The sequence below is a fragment of the Euphorbia lathyris genome, chromosome 1 (assembly GCF_963576675.1).
Source record: "Euphorbia lathyris chromosome 1, ddEupLath1.1, whole genome shotgun sequence".
In the NCBI taxonomy this organism is placed as follows: Eukaryota; Viridiplantae; Streptophyta; class Magnoliopsida; order Malpighiales; family Euphorbiaceae; genus Euphorbia; species Euphorbia lathyris.
In genome coordinates this window covers 28,542,250-28,560,231 of record NC_088910.1, presented here as the reverse complement: position 1 = coordinate 28,560,231, position 17,982 = coordinate 28,542,250, and the positions used below count along the sequence as shown (strand labels likewise).

Genomic DNA, 17,982 nt, shown 5'->3' with positions numbered 1-17,982 from the left:
CAAATTCCAAAACAAGAGATCCAACTCTAAATTTGCCAATACACCACAAAAGCCTTATGCCAAACAAAATCCTCCTATAGGTATATATTGTGATACCAATTGCGTTCACATGGATCCTGATGACCACTTAAATTTGGTCATTCACCGTTAGATTTAGACGGATTAAATATAAGCCTTAGATCTAACGGTGAATGACCAAATTTACGTGGTCATCAGGGTCCATGTAAACGCAACTGATTGTGATACAACTAGACACGTAAAAGATACATGTTATAATAAACATGGTTATCCCCTCCAAGCTAGGACAGTAAATCTAAAAACCATAACAAATCTAAATCATCAAAATCTAATTACGCAGCTCATCAACAACTGATATCTTTGTTTCCACAGTGCAAATTCCTACATGGAAAATGTAATAGTTGGTATTACTATAAGCTCTTATAAACATGAGTATACTAAGGAAGCTTGGATCATAGATATTGGTGTTATAGATCATATATTTTATAACAAGAATTTTTATAGTTCATATAGTCCAATTGAAAATTATAGTGTTAGTTTGTTTAATAGGGATACAGTCTCAGCCTCTTATATTGGGATAATCATTCAAGGTCTAAAATTTGTTTTACAGAAAGTGTTGTGTGTGCTTTGTTTGAGAATAATTTGGTCTCAACCAACAAGCTTAATCAACTCAATCACTTATATGTAATTTTGACTAGAAAATAAAACATCAATTACCACAGCATTCATGTTTCAGCAATCTGTGCATCTTATTTATCACTTTTTATAGCAATCTTTGGAATAAATTACATACGTACAGGGGCGGAGCTAGGGGGTAGGGGAAGGTCTCCCGACCCTCAGACCCACCCTTGACGAACAGTGGTTCAGTTCCGAGCAGCCCCAAAATAGTTAAAATTAGTACTTATAATGTAGAATCTGATTATATGACATAAAACTAAGTTTGTATAGTTGGTTGTAATGATAATTAAAGGAATCTCTACATCCAATTGGTCATATCTTTGATTCTCCCTCTCTTCACTTTTATCTCATTTTAATTTTTTCCCTTAAACCTCATTCTCCTTTAAAAATATCAATATTAAATATCATTATTATTAACCTCATTCTCCTTTATTATTTTTAATTATATTTTTTTAGTTACAAAATTCATGATCGAGAAGACAATTTGATGAATAATTTCTCCAATTGACCAAACTTGTCAACGTTAGGGATAAAATTGCTCTTGACTGCCAACGTTAAGGGTAAAATTGCACCATTTTAGATGTTAGGGGTAAAGTTGATCTTAGGTGTAAACATTAGAGTATTTTTACACCTTACCCTTACTTTATATTGAATCTCAGTTGTTTTGTACCTTAATGTTTCTAATTATGATCAAATTTACCCTTATATTATCAAAAATTTGAAAATTTTGATTTAACTACTATGAATCAAAGCCTTAAGTCGTTATTAAGAAGAAAAAAAATCTTCATGTAATGGAGCCCCTCCGGACTTTGAGCTCTAACTCCGCCACTGATGTACAACATTCGTCATGTTTCGTATTTGTATAGCTTTCATTTTTTTATACGGTATACATCAACTTAGACGTTGTTTTATAAACCTAGCTAAATACTATATTTTCTACAGTTTAAAACTTTAAATCCAATATCCAAGAAACTAAAATAAACACTCCAAAGTAGCAAGGACGTGTAAAGAAATCTTTTAAAAAGAAATATGGATTGGATTGGATGTACATAAAGATATTATTTTTTAGCCTCAAAACCAACAATAACACACACCGCATGGAGAAGGATAACTCCATAGCATTTGTGAAGGAAACAAAATCACAACTTCACCAGTGACGTAAAATCTTAATATTGACGTACGAGTATAGATCATGTTTATTGTTTTCATTATTTCAAATGAGGTACATATCTATGAAATTAGGTGTCAATATTAATGAACCCAACTAAGACAAACCCACCCCATCACTTTTATTTATTTATTTATTTTTTTTTTTTGGGTTATGGTATGTTTATATTTACCTTTTCACTTCAAAATGGAACCTGTATATGTTTGGTTAGTGATTTATTGTTTGTTTTTTATACCTTTTTGAAAAAACAATTTTTTCCAACCGTAAATAGTAAACAGAAACAGCAAACAATAAATAAAACGAACTGTGCTTGTAACAAAAAAAAATAATAATTCACTCTTAAAAAAATCACATTTCTCATGAACTTCTATTGAGAATCTTTATTTTATTTATGTTCAAATCTTTGAACTTTCACTAAACAGTAGTTGGCTTTTTCCAAGTTTCCAACTTTTGTTTGAATTAAGCTGATGCATTTTGTATACTATATTTTAATTTGGAACAATTCTTATCTTATCCACCAACTAGCTTTTAGATGATGTTGTTGATTTAACACCCTCTTCTCTTCTCTTGTTTTGAAATATTTTAAATAGATTATGCTGCTGTTTGTGGAATCTTTATATCGCTTTAATCATTGTGGCTTCTTTGTTTTTACATTACTAATCCAATTCTCATAATGCCTAGTATATTAATATGCAACTTTTCCATCAAAGAAATAATCATTTATTTATTGTTTTGGAATGTAGTAACAAATTAACAATGAGAAAAAGGAACTGATGCAATCCCCACAACCAAATTATTTAATACAATAGGTACTATATAATTACTGCTACTAAGTAAATATTTTCAGAGCAAGACAAGAGAAATTATGTCATCGTTCAACATATAAATAATGGAACTGCTACTAACAGCATCTACTAACATCATCTCCAAGATATTTTTAATGTAGTATCTAAAAATAATATAAATAATTAATCCTTAGTGAGTAAGACATTTCAACTCCAATAATCTTCCTTATATTCATTTCTTATTTATTGTTATATTTACCAATAGTGTGAGGAGAGACTCCCCAATAATAAATTATTAATAAAAAATGAATTAAGAAGAACTAAGAGGTGGAGATGAACACTTTATTAATAGAGAGGATGGAGAGACTCTTAATGACTTGAGAAGTCACTAAGAGACTGTTGGAGCTGAATTTTTATTCTCACTCCTCAAATTTTAACTTAAGAACCAACTAATAGACTGTTGGAGATACTCTAAATGATCAAGTAATTAAATTTATTAATTTTGTCCTTGTATTGTATTTCTATCTTTTAATTAATTTTACCTTAGTTGCTATGTTGGATCAGATACAAAGGAAAAAATCCACCTACGAGGTGTATCATTATTTCTTCTTAACGAATGATTTTTCAAAGCAAAATACAAATAAAGTGAAAGATGCTTAAAAATGAACAGAAAAAAAAAAATTAAAATCAAGTTAGTCTTGTAAATATTTATGAAAGGCTTAAATTTGGTTTAAAAAGTTGATTTATTAAATTTACTTAAAATAAGTTATTAGCCATTTTAATTTGCTTAAAGTAATTTATAGGTCGCTTGAATTTGCTTGCGGTAATTTATTGCCCCCCTAAACTTGTTTAAAGTGATATAAATTTTAATCTATCCACATTCAATCACGTTAGACCATCTCCAATTCATTTCATCATTTTTGTTACATCATATTTTTTTCATTTTCTCTTTCTTTTCTGTTTTGATGTTGTTATAGTGTTTTTGCTCCAACTCACTATCTCATCTCCAAACAAAAAATTCCTTTCAAATAATAATATGTATTGATAATACCCTAAGGAATATTCCATGGAAACTTCGTTAATGTAGATCAATGTTACCTCTCGAATTCGGAAGATGCACAGCCGCTTGATCTGAAAATGGAATATTCCTTGATGATGCGAATGAAGCCGTTCAGCCACATGGAAGAATCTATGCCACCCATCCATATGGTTTGATGCAACATCAAATATACAAAACTATATTTATATAGCTAAAAAGATGATGCAACATCAAATTTGTGGGAGAAAACTCGTATTCACCAAAATAAGAATACGGTTTGATGTTGGTTGGAGAGTCAACCAACATAAATCTCCTTCCTAACATTAATTTGATGTTGGGTTGGAAATGCTCTTTTTTTTTTAATAAAAAAAACAATGAATTAATGAGTCAAATCATGGCAAAATTGTAATAATGAATCAGAAACATAACTCGGTAATAAATTAAAAACAGAAGGGCAAGTGGATAAACGAGAAGACTGTGCTAACACATGTGTCATCCCATTCGCTTGCCGCCGTATCCATTTGACTGAGTAAGAGCCATTTGATGTTAGAATCGCTCGTATTTGAATAATTCTATCCCCAAATTCAGAATCATCAACAGAACTAGAATTTATTGCGTCAATCACTTGTTTAGCATCAGATTCAAAAACCACATTCCTTATTCCATCAGCTTTTAGCCATTGCATAGCATGTAATAGAGCTTCGGTCTCACATTCTCGTGTTGTCGGACAACATAACAAACCCGCACATCTCCCCATTACAAACTGCCCATTTGCATCTCGTACTGCTGCTCCCATCCCTGTACGACCATCAGCGTTAAAGCATGCAACATCAACACAACACGAGAGAAATCCTTCCGATGGCGGGTGCCAAGCCGTGCAACCAACAGATGAAATATTTCCTACTACTGTATTTCCGATCCGCAATGCTAATCATGTTATTTAAGCAAGTTTAAGAGACTAATGAGACATTTTGGAAATTTAGATGATCAATCAACTTTTTGGACCAAGTTCAAGGACTCCTAATGTATTAAGTCTTTATTATTAAAGTAAATTACATAATAGTCATGATTGAGTTATTTTAGAAGTGTTTCATACTTTAAAATAAATTTATCTAAATGTTAAATTCTTGTAAATTAAAACTGAAAATAACATGTATCACATATGTTGGTTTTTGTAATTGAAAATTTGATAAAAGTCAAAATAAAGTTATATTATTCTAATATGTTAAGATTTAAATTATATGATGATAAAATATAGAAAGACATTTTGTTAAATGTAAATAAAAGTTCAATTCTGATTTTTTATATATTTTCTTCTTATTAAAACATAGATAAAAAAAATCAAAAAGAAAATATAGATAATTTAGAAGGTGCTTGTTTACTTTTTTTTTTTTTCTCTTTTTCGTTTGTCTTTTCACTTCAAACTGAAATTTTTTAGGTATTTAATAAGAGATTCCATATTTGACTTTTATATCTGAAAATTAGCTTTTCACAATATGAAATCTCTGTTTTTTAAAAAATCAGTTTTTTACAAAATATATTCTATTTCACATGAAAGTAAGGAGGTCCAAAAATGCAAGTTGGAATTACAGAATTGATGGGCTGCATTCACTTACCCCAGAAGCCTGCCTTTTTTTTCCCAAACAACCCGCTGAAGTTGAAGGGAATTTACATAGAAAATTCAAGTGGAAAAATTATCTATAATTAATGTAATTTTAAATATGTTAAATTACATAAATGATTAGTTTTTTTTTTTGAAAAAATAAATCAGTAGTTTTAATTTATTTTATAATTAAAAATCTAAAATATCTGTGACTAAAAAAATCTAGAATATCTTTTTGAGATTTAGAATTTATGAATTGGAGTCTAAACTTTTTTAATTAAAGCGTATAAACATATTTTATTTGCGATATGTAGAAAATAATAATATATTAAAAATTAAATTTTATAGTATATTTTAATTGTAATTTTATAACTAATTATGATTTTCAGTGATTTTTTCTTTCAAATAAATTTATAATTCAGTTTCTTTTATTGCGAAAAAGTGAAAATAAAATACATGTTCTTAATTTTCTATTTTATACTCTCAGAACTTTCCTACTTCATACTTTTTTTTTTGAAAGAAAACTGCAGCTTTATTAAGTATTCAAAGATAAGTCCCTGTTGATTACATCATGTAGCCATATAGGGGAAGAATTAGAAAAAGAGAAATTAGCATTGGAACGGGCCTGCCGAGCAACTATGTGAGCAGCCTCATTCGCTAATCGAGGAACAAAATTGACTTTTAGATTGTCGTTTTCAGAAAGAATGCTCTTGCAGTCTTGAATAATCGCACCGAACTCCGATCTATCTTGTGAAGAGGATTTGAGTCCCGCCAGAACCACTTGTGAGTCTGTTTCAAATTCCACCATCCGCCAGTTTGATTACGAAGCCCAGATTAAAGCAGTTCGCAGAGCTATAGCTTCAATTATCCTGAAATCTTTTATGCCTTGATGAACCCCACTGCAGTAAGCAATGCATTCACCTTTTTCATCTCGTAGAACAGCCCCAACTTCACTCTGGTTTGTATCGTTAAACTTTGCGCCGTCTACGTTGCATTTGAAAAATCCTTGTTGTGGCGGCTTCCATTTAGCAATTTCCCCTGCTGTTCTTGTCGTTTGGTTTCGTGGATTTCTCTGTCTCGCTTCTTTCCACTCTCTGACCTGCTGTTTTATTTCCTGTACTCTCTGTCTCCCGTCAATTGTATCTCCATTCCACAGCGTCCCGTTTCTCTGCTTCCAAATAGCCGCTAACACGCATAGCGTGTCTTCCATCAGCTTCACACCTCCAATTCTGCAACGGGATGGCAGCCAATTTCCCACCTTCCTGTCAGTAAATACTGGGTTAGAAATACCAGCAGATTGCCAATAGTTCATCGCAACCCGACACTCCCCGAACAGATGCGCTTCGTCCTCTTGCCCTTCATCGTAGAGTACACAATTTTGGCTGATTTGGACGTGGCGAGAGACCAGGTTCACTCGGGTCGGCAAGCAGCCGATTCCTACTTTCCAGGCAAAGGTTTTTAACTTTGGCGGGATTGATAAGTTCCACAAATTAGACCAACCTTCAGCCGCTTCCCTGATGTTTGAGGCGCTATCCACTGCGCGATACCCAGATTTTGATGAATATATTCCATTTCTTGTGAATTCCCAAATTAACATGTCTTCGACGATCCGAACCGGAGCTACTATCTCACATATTTTTTCCGCTTCAATTTCGCTAAAGCATCCGAATACGCGATTCATGTCCCATATGCGCGTTCCCAGGATAAACAAGTCAGATACCACCAAGTCCTCTAATCCAGGTATTAAGTAAGAGTTGATTTTGAAATTTGGAATATTGGGTACCCAGGGATCCTTCCAAACACTGATACTGCTCCCATCTCCAATCCTCCATCTTAAACCAAGGTGAAGAAGATCAATTGACCCCCAAACGCTCCTCCAAACAAAACTAGGATTAGTGCCTAATTTGGAGGATAGAAAAGACCCATTAGGATAATATTTGGCTTTGAACAATCTGCTTATCAACAATTGAGGGTACTGAATTAACTTCCATCTCTGTTTCCCAAGCAATGCTAAATTAAACAACCTCAGATCCCGAAAACCCATCCCTCCTTGATCCATTCCATCGCACAGTTTTGACCAGCGGAACCAATGAATATCTCGTTTCCCGTCTGCTTTCGAACCCCACCAAAAGCTGTTCATCATACGTTGTAATTCCTCACAGATTCTCTTTGGAAGTAGAAAGGTGCTCATACAAAACGTAGGGAGCGTCTGTGCTACAGATTTTAGCATCACCACCTTTCCCGCATTTGACAAGAACCGGAACCCCCAACTTCCAAACCGCTTTCTTAACCTATCAATCAGGAATTTGAAAAGACTATACTTTGATCTTCCAATTAGAGAAGGAAGACCTAAGTATCTTCCAGTGTCAAGTGGTGTTACTACCTGGGTAATGTCACCAATACTCTGTCTGAGATCATGCTTCACATTTCTGCTATAAAAGATTCCTGATTTGTTCAAATTGATAGCCTGTCCCGAAGCAGCTTCATATTCTCCCAGAATCTCCATGATTGTCTCAGCCTGTTCGACATTTGCACCAAAAAAAAGAAAACTATCGTTAGCAAAGAAAAGGTGTGTTATTGATGGTGCCCCTCTGCAGATTTGACAGCCTCTAATTTGGTTTTCTGCTTCCGCTTTTGATATTAGCTTGGATAGTACTTCAGTGCAAAGCAAGAACAAGTATGGTGAAAGCGGATCTCCCTGTCTTAACCCCCTCCCAGGTATTATAGGGCCGACCAAATCTCCATTAACCGACACATTATACGATACTGTTTCCACACACAATCTCATCCAAGCTATCCAATTCGCATGAAAGCCCATCCTCTCCATCACTGTCCATAGGAAATTCCAATCGACCCTGTCATAGGCTTTGCTTATATCAATTTTCAGCGCTACTTCTCCTTCGATACCTCTGGTGTGTCGCTGCATGTAGTGAATTGTCTCGAAGGCAATTTGCACATTATCAATGATAGACCGTCCAGGGACAAAAGTTGATTGGTTTTCACTTATAATTTCTGGTAGGATAGTTTTGAGTCTATTTGCCAGTACCTTTGCTATTATCTTATAAAGCACATTACACAGCGAAATAGGCCTTAGATCTTTCATTGACAAAGGGATATCACACTTCGGAATTAGCACAACCACAGTGTCGTTTAAATTTGCAGGAAACTCACCTCTATCCAACCAACCTGAACAGATTGTAAAAATATCAGTACCAATGTTCTCCCAAAAATGCTGGTAAAATCCCGGATTTAGCCCGTCAGGTCCCGGGGATTTGTCCGGATGCATCGAAAAAGTTGCATTTTTAAACTCTTCAAGTGTGAAATTGCCCATCAGTTTATCATTCATCCCATTTGTTACGACTCGGTTAACAACATTAATCGTATTGTTTTGAGCAACAAAAGATATGGTGAAAAAAGCTCACAAAAATACTCACAAACATGGTTGCCGAGTGCCTGCGGGTCAGTTATAAGATTGCCTCCTTCATCCTGTAGACTAGTGATCGTGTTCTGCTTCCTCCTCGCTTTGACGCAGGCGTGAAAAAATTTTGTGTTCAGATCCCCATCTCTGACCCAGAAAGCTTTGGCTCTTTGCTGCCAAAAGATTGTTTCCTGCTCCAGAACCGTCGTTAACCGCCTCTGCGCCTCCTGGTACTGTTCTAACGACACTCTATCCTCTTTATCCTGCAACCTTTGTAAAACTGCTTTCAATTTCACAATCTGACTTTTAAAGTTTGTTTTAAAGCCTGTACACCACCTTGCCATCTCATTTGCGCAAGCTTCCAGCTTCGCTGTCAGAGAAAGCTGCGAATTCCTCCTCCAGCTATCACAGACGAGTTGATCAAAGCCTTCCTCCAACGTCCAGGCAGTTTCGTACCGGAACCGTCGGCTTCCCTTCCTTCTGACGCTCACTTCCAATTTTAATATCACCGGTAAGTGATCTGAATATCCAGCAACAGAAATTCTTACTTTGTAATTTGGGAAGCGTTGTAGCCATTGAGCGCTAGCGAAAGATCTGTCCAGTTTCTCCTGGATCCAAGCTCCTGTACCCCTGCCTCTTTCCCACGTAAACCGACTCCCCTCCATCGACAGCTCAAATAAGTTACACTCCTCGATGCTCCTTGCAAACTCATTCATAAGATAAATTTGGGTATAATGCTCCTCCAACTTTTTCTTCCTGTTGAAGAATGCAGTTGAAATCACCCATCACAACCCAGGGAAGGTTTGATGAAGAGTGTAACAACCGAAGAAGGTCCCATGATTCGCTGTGTCTGCTTCTATCGGTGAGGCCGTAAAAACCAATAAACCTCCAATGTCCCTCGGTGTTATTTGAAATTTTCAGTTCAATATGATGATCCGAGTAACCTTCAATAGCTGCGGAAATCTTGTTACTCCACAAAATTGCTGGCCCACCACTTCTTCCTCTACAGTTCACTGTAAAACAGTTGTCAAATCGAAGTTTCCGTCTCAATCCTTCCATACGATTACTATCAACCAACATCTCCATCAAGAACAACACGTCAGGATCGTGGGCCCGAGCCAACTCTCCTAACACTCGAACTGCACGGGGGTTCCCGAGGCCCCAGCAGTTCCAACTAATCCAACTCATTGTGTTCGGCGGGCCTGAATGCCAGGCCTCGCCGCTTCATTAAAAATTAATAATTCCGCATCAATATCAGAAATAGAACCCTCATTCTGTTGTTTTTCACCTTCTGTTGCCACCTTCTCAGCTTCCCAGTCATCTCCCCCTTCTATGAACTTCCCTTTCATCTTTCTGTTCTCCTCCCTCCTTCTTTTTTTAGCTTCTGTTAATTCTAACTCTTCATCCTCATCACTTTCCATACTGGCATCCCCCCCTTCGTTGGGTTTCGCTGTCTGTTTAAGAGTATTTTCCTCTTCTGTTGTCTTTGTCTGGATCTGGCTCTGTGCATTAACACCCTTCAAGGAAGGTTGAGCAATGTTTGGATTTGAGTTCTGCCCCTGTGCTTGGGTGTCGAAATAACTCTCTCCTCTCCCATTGTGGCTATGCTTCGTATATCCAGACGGAAAGCTTCTTTCCATTAGGATTCCATTAGTCTTCTCCCCTCCGCCCATACTGTTTCCTGGTTCTCTGAGCCATCGTGAACCCCCCTGATCACCTCCTCTGCGCATAGGGGCTTTAAGCCATTCCCCCCAATCCTTGCTTATCTCCTTCGTCTGTTCATCAAACAGCATGTTGCAAAATCGGTCTGAATGCCCTACCATCCCGCATAAGTAACAAAAGATTCCGAGTCTTTCGTACTTAAATTTAATTAACGACCATTCAGTTTGGGAGCGGCGTATCTTCTTATATCTCTTCAGTGGCTTCCTCACATCGATCCGGACTCTAATCCGCATATATTGTCTGTAAATTCCGTTGGTGTTCGTTATATCATATTCCAAAAACGAGCCGACAAAATTCCCAATCTGTTTTCCAACTCCTTCTGACATTGCCCCAATTGGAAGTTCGTAAACTTGCACCCAGATGTCCATGTAGTCCAGTTCGATAGCTTCCGGTTTCGTATCCGACTTCCATTCTTCCATGACCAGATTGTAGTTATCAAAGGACCAGAGCCCTCCTGCTAGCACCCGATCACGATCAACGTAATGAAAGAATTCGAATGAGTACAGGTTCGGTGACAGTTCCTGGATGGAGATACCCCGACCTGGTCTCCATAAGTTCGCGAGTCTTATTTTCATTGCAGGAAAATTTATAGCCTTATCAGTGATGAGTCTGCCTACCAGACAAAGACTTCTGGCCGCGATGTTATTTGTTGGTGGTGGGATTCCTAAATCCAGGACAACAGATTCGTCGTCTTCAATATGCAGGTTATTCATGTCCTTCTCCATCTTCAGTTAGGTGAAATCAGGTCTAGCCTTTTGCCGTTTGATCGCTTGTGTCGTCGGAATTGGATGTTGCCGCCGGTAGCTGTTTGGAAGATAACTAGTTTGAACGAAACTCTCACAGTTTGATGGAGAGACAAACACTCTCACAGTTTGATGGAGAGACTAGCTAATCAAATAGTTCCTACTTTATACTTAATTATATATAAAAAAAATAACATTGTGTATCTGGAAAAAAATAATACTTCGTTTCAAAAAAAATAAAAATAAATAAATAAGTGTATACAATATTGATTTGTTATATTTTTGATAAAATAACATTCTTGCAGTACAAACTTTTCAAACCCATGGACGATGACATTTTTACAGAAATGGAACTCAATTTTGGCGGCCTCAATCTTTTGTACGATACAGATACTTCAGGAAGATGAACTTTGAGCAGGATTGATTTTTTTTGGGTGTTGTTATACCCAGCCTCAAATTCCCACCCCTAGCCCTGTGAAATGACGAAAATGCCCTTTCATGGGTTAAGGGTGGGAAAATGCTATTTTTTTTGCTCTCCCGACACGCGGGCGTGTGGCTATCACGCCTCACCGTGTGGAGGGGCGTGATAGCCCCATGCCTCACCGTGTGGTCGGGCGTGATAGCTACACGCCCGACCACAAGGTGAGGCGTGGGGCTATCACGCCCGACCACACGGTGAGGCGTGATAGCCACACGCCCGACCTCACGGTTGGGCGTGATAACCACATGCCCGCGTGTCGGGAGGGCAAAAAAAATTAGTCCGCTATTGAATTAAACCCGTAAATACCTTAATTAACAAAATAAAAATTTTACAAAATAAAGATTTAGTTAAACTAAATTAAACAAACGAAAAATTACAAAAATTTAATTAAATTTAACTAAAAATCTACAAAATTACACTAAATTAATCTAAAAATTTAACATATAAATTATAATCAAATTAATATCAATATTTCACATATAAATTAAACCCCAAATTAATCTAAACATTTAACAATTTAATTAAAATGTAAATATAATTTTTTTTTTTAAAATTTCAAAAACCCCTTGGGCGTATGAACATCACACCCGACCTACGGTTCCGGCGTATGAATATCACGCCCGACCTATGGTGCGGGCATGAGGCTATCACGTCCGGACCACAGGTCTGGCGTGATATTCATACGCCGGAACCGTAGGTCGGGTGTGATGTTCATACTCCCGACTGCGATTCCGGCGTTTTTGAAAAATCGCCCACAGATTCCATTTTTAAGCTTAAATCAAAAAACAAAAACGGTAAATCTTATCATTTTCGCTTTCCCTTTACGGTTGTTGTTACGCTCCATGTTTTGGTTCACAAATTAGTTCGGATTTGATCAAAGAGTGTGTAGGGTGGTTGAGAGGTTATGTGTTTTTTCAAATTTTGGGTAAAGGATAGTTCGGTCTTTTCACAGGATTAGGGGTGGGAATTCATGGCTGGGTTTAGTATATCTTATATTAAGATTCAACACTTGATTCCTATTATCATGTCTAGCTCAACATGATATTTTCTTCCATGATGTTAGTCATAAAATGGATGAAGATAACACTTTCAATTCACTCTGCTTTATCTTCATTCAGTTTGTAAGTTTTACAGCTTTTTTTTCTTAGATTTTTTCTTTTATTCAATTAATCGGCAAATTGACCAAACACCTTTTTAGTAGCTCTTCTTTTTTTGGTAGACAAGGAAGGGCTAAGCACTCCGGAGAAAAAACAAAACAAACAAAGCAGAAAAACCGGAGTCAATCAAGCCTTGTACTTCTCAAATCAGCATGAAGAATGTCCAGAAGGCCTGCAGGCGGCCTATCACACTCGTGAAGACCCAGGGAAAAATTTCCTGCGAAATTCGCCAACCAATCCGCTGCTCGATTACCCTCTCCGTGGGTATGAACAACACGAACATTCCAATTCCGTTTTAGTAAGTTCTGACAAGCCTCGATGATCCAATAATGCCGGTGGTTAGCCGTGTTTGTGGAATTCACGCATTTCACAACCTTGAGAGCATCCACTTCAAACACCACTTTCCGAAAACCCAACTTCCACGCCAAGCTAATACCATAGAATAAGCCCCAGAATTCCGCAAGAGCTGATGTGCTTATGCCCAAATTGCAATGAAAGCCCCCTTTCCAAGCACCCCTCTCATCACGAATCAGTCTGCCGCACGCCGCATCTACGGGGTTACCTTTGCTTGCTCCGTCATTGTTAAATTTAACCCAATCCTCCATCGGAGTCTGCCAAGGTAGGGAGCGAGTGCGGATACCTTGGGCCCCCCTGTTACTGACATTTCTCAACCTCTGCATACCTCTCTCCATTTCGCGAGCTTGTCCGTAAATGAAACCAGGTTTGTCCCGCACTTCCGGCCTGTTCCCGTCGAACACTTTCTCGTTTCTCCATTTCCACAGCCACCAGCAGCCCACTGCAAAGATCGAGCGCCATTCAACTCCTTTCCAGCGGTTCCCGATTTGGAGGTTCTTCCTAACCCAAGCATCTAGATTTCCATCAAAAAATTGCTGTCTAAACTCCCGAGGGTTGAACTGCTCCCACATGGTGGCCGCAGGTTTGCAGTCCCTCAGCAGGTGGAGCGTTGTTTCCGGTCTGCTGCACTCTCTACACTCCTTAGAGTCTGTCATGTGTCTGCGGAACCGTTTCTCATTCGAAAGAACCCCGTCATGAAGGACTAGCCAAGCAAAATGACGGATTCTTTCCGTTACATCGAGATCCCAAACTAAATTCCAGCTCTCCTCATTCCCTATCGTGTTCGTTTGTTCGTTACTTGCAATCTGCAGGTTATACGCTGATCTGACAGAGAAAACGCTTGTGTCTTCCACGAACCAGGACCAGCCATCATCCTCGCCCTCAGTGAACAAAACATAAGCTGCAAGTTGCATTAGAACTCTCAGGGGAAGAACCTGATTTAACGAATCCGAATTCCACCCATTCATCGTCCAATAATCCGCTACCTTCCTTCGCTTCTCCTCCTCCGAAATTGGCCGGAGGGCTTCCTCCTCAAGCCGAATGCCTTCAATCCACACGTCTAGCCAAAATAGACTATCTCTACCATTTCTTACCACACGGTTTATTCCTAGCTTCAAAAGATGGACTCCATGAAGGATGCTTCTCCAAGTGTGACTTTTGCTACCATTTCTTACCACGGTTTATTCCTAGCACAAATTATTTTTAATGTTTGTATATAAAATAGAGATTTGTGGTTTATAAATAGAGGTATATGATATTTTTTTTTACAGTTAAGTTCTAATAACAATAAAGAACAGTTTATTTATTTATTAAATTACATTTACAAATTGACAAAACACAGATCCCAAAATCGAATTGTAGCTCTGTAAAATGAACTTAAATATCAAAAGACGTAAAATATTCACTATATAATTTACGGTTTTGATTTAGGGAGTTGTGTTTTTTTTTTTTTTTTTGCAGCTATGTTTTGTCGATATGTATAAAAACAATTACAATAAAAATAACATTGGTTGTAATGAGAACTTAATCGTGTAATTTGAAATACTTTGTTTTGTAAATATTACATATTACATACCTCTATTTGCAAACGTTTAAACCATATGACTCTGTTTACAAATTGGACAAACCACAAACATTGTTTTTGAACTTTTGAAACGTAACTTAAGCGAAGTGTATCCTTTACGACTCAAAACCAACCTGAATTGTTGGCTCATAAATTCTTATGATAATAATTTGGGCTATTTACATAAAAATCATATATGATTATAAAATTACAATTAAGTCATATTATAAAACTTAATTATCAATATGTCATTATTTTCTATATTTCACAAATAAAGTATGATTTTATGTCATAATTTATAAAATTTTAGACCTCAATTCATAAATCCTAAACCCTAAAAAATATATCTTAGACCCCTAATTCATAAAACATATGAAAAAAAAATGATTTTCTTAATTTGACATTAGTTAAATTAGTACTTGATGTAGTTGTAAATAATTTTTCAAATCTGAATTAATAATTTCTATAATACCATTTTAAAAAACCATAGTGAAGCCAATGTGAAAGAGGATGGCTTTTGGGGTGTATAAGAACTGAGGAAACATGAGAGACTTCCATAGCAAATGAGGTTTGTCCAGAAACCTTTCTTTCTCTAGCATTGAATATCTATACCAATTGATATCATTTGTGCCATCGTCTCTCTTTGAAGCACAAAGAGATTAAGAGGGTTAACCATTTTTTTACGCCAGTCTTTCCACTTTAAAAATAAGAGTCTTAAGAGTTTGGTTAGGGCTTCTGTTTGTATTTCATATATGAAAAGTATTTTTAAAAGTAAAAAAATCTCTGTTTTTTTTTTTTAAATCAACAGCAAATTATAAAAGCAAACATCAACAAACAAAAATAAACCAAACAACCGGCCCTAAGCATGGAATGGGCTCGGGTTCAAATTCACAATTGACTTCTATGTTTTAGTACTTCCATTTTGACTCCAAATATGAAAATAGTTTGAACAATCAACAGATTTCCAGTACGTTATATCCATCCTGCATACTTAATCTAAGCATAATCCAGTAAATCTACCAACCATCCCTTCAATGAGCTACAACCAGCTGCTAGGAATAGTTTTAGGACACCAAATGAACCAGCAGTTTTATGATGAACAAAAAGTGATATAATCTCATTGCAGTATTTGAATTATGAGAACAGAAATTTGGTGATATAACATACACAACTCAGCCGTATAGAAAATCCATAGGGGAGAGAGCTCATATAATATAATCATTCATACAGCAATACAGAATTTTCAGAGTTGAATCTCTAAATGAAGAACAGCAATCTAGATACTTACTCTTTCGGCCTTTTCAAGAGCAAAGGGCCAACATTGTCTCCAGTTGCTTTGTTGTGCTTGACGTGTGAACCATCACACAGAGGGAAAGTTCCTGATCTCCAACATCTAGTATAATACACAATCCAAGTTATCAAACTGAAATTTCATTATAAGATAGGTTTTGAATTATATAAAGAATCATCTGGAAATTAGGATAAGAATTGAAATTTTAGTTTTAACTTTCATTTCTGAAAAATCTATAGCGTGATGAAAATTGAAATCCATCATGAATCTTCAAATCCTTGAAATCGAGTGGTGGTTTTTAGCTCTGCGCTATTCTAAGGTGTATGACGCATGAGTACTGGGCAATATAACAACAAAGAACAGCACTAGATGATTAAATGAACACAATTGAATACGAACCTGCAATAAGCAGTGAGTGGCTTAGAGAGCTCATTGACAGGAACAGAGTCGACAACCTTATCTTCATTCTTTCTAATATCTGGATTGATAGCTTGAGCTTCAGCTCTAATAGCCAACATACGTCTAGGTTTAGCAGTTAGACGAGAGCTAGGGTTGAGTCGTTCGAAACTTGATTTGCTGTAACAGAAGCCAGTAACAAAAGGACTCGAAATTGCCGCCATTGAAATGAGAAAACTAGGTCTCCTGTTCTATCTGAAAAATGCACAATTCAGCTGTTCCGGTCTTCAAAATCTGTAAAGAAAGTAGGAAGGTAGGTGGCGATGAAACTCAATTTGACTATGAAGTATACAGATTGAAGCTTGAAAAGTGGGTGTGGAGCTTGTGGCGAGCACGCTCCCTCTGATTTGTGACTGCTATGGAAGCTCAAAAAAACTCGTCAATTGCTCATCTGCTTTTGGGCCTTAAGTTGGGCTCATCCACTCCATTTAAAGCTCTTAGGGCCTTAGTTCAAGGGTAAGTTTAAGTTTGTCAAAAAAAAAAAAAAAATCTAAACTATTTATAGCATAAAACGACATAGCCCTTTAAAGTAGGAGTAAATCTATTGTTTAAATATTTAATAATAATTTAAAACATTAAATTAAAGAGAAACAAATAATTTTTTAAAAATAAAACTCAACATTTCGTACACTAGTTTTTGGCCCATGCGATGCACGGATTCATTTTAAACATATAAATATTCATATTTTTAGTTTAACAATTAAAATTAATGACAGGATGTGGTATTTAAATTAAATTTTATTATTTCAATTTTGTATGAAATCAGTATCCTTAGTCCCTTCCATAAAAGGTGTAAAGCATTTGAGATATCAATCAGAATAGAGTTAAAGATATAGGCTTTGTTTGGTAAACAGCGTTTTGGGATAAAAAGAGCGGTTTTGACCAACTTTAGAGGTTTGACCACTGAAACCGCTAATTTGAGTGTTTGGTGGAGAGAGGTTTGAGAGAGAGGTTTGGAATGAAAACGCTAATTTAGAAAAAGCTCTTAAAATGAGATTTTTCAATTAGCGTTTTACAATATTAAAATTAATGGACTTCTTTCACCCTAATAGATAGACTTCATCCTCTCCTGCGCCAAAATTAATGCCCTTATTCGTCTTTTTGCATAAACCGATATTATCAGTCAGCTAATTTTTACCAAACAGGTCTACACAAACAGCTAGTCAAATCAGCTAGTCAAATCAGCTAATGTAATCAGCTAACAGCTAACAGCTAATGTAATCAGCTAACAGCTAACAGTTAATTCCCAAACAGGGCCATAATCGTTACAAACCTTCCAAATGACCTAGATCGCATTAACTATCACACTTTTCCAAACTCACTGTGACCTGTGTGAGCCGAAATGCAGCTTAGCCGAAATTATGAGAGATACGTAAATTATCAATTGGTAATTTAAGTACTTGTGTAGGTTTTTCATTCACATACCACCTACAGCTATTTTTAACTACTTAAAATTTTATCTACTTATATAGATGAACGTCATAATATTTGAAGTTTTTCTTATA

At 36.4% G+C, this 17,982-nt stretch overlaps 1 protein-coding gene across 1 annotated transcript; it reads right to left on the bottom strand.

The window, feature by feature from the left end:
• Nucleotides 1-15,911: 15,911 nt before the first annotated feature.
• LOC136225707 (CDGSH iron-sulfur domain-containing protein NEET) lies at nucleotides 15,912-16,830 on the bottom strand. The gene is made up of 2 exons (XM_066013839.1): nucleotides 16,421-16,830; nucleotides 15,912-16,123 (listed from the first exon to the last, which is right to left on the bottom strand). The coding sequence occupies exons 1-2, from the start codon at nucleotides 16,639-16,641 to the stop codon at nucleotides 16,015-16,017; spliced, it is 330 nt and encodes a 109-aa protein (XP_065869911.1). The 5' UTR covers nucleotides 16,642-16,830; the 3' UTR covers nucleotides 15,912-16,014.
• Nucleotides 16,831-17,982: the final 1,152 nt, after the last annotated feature.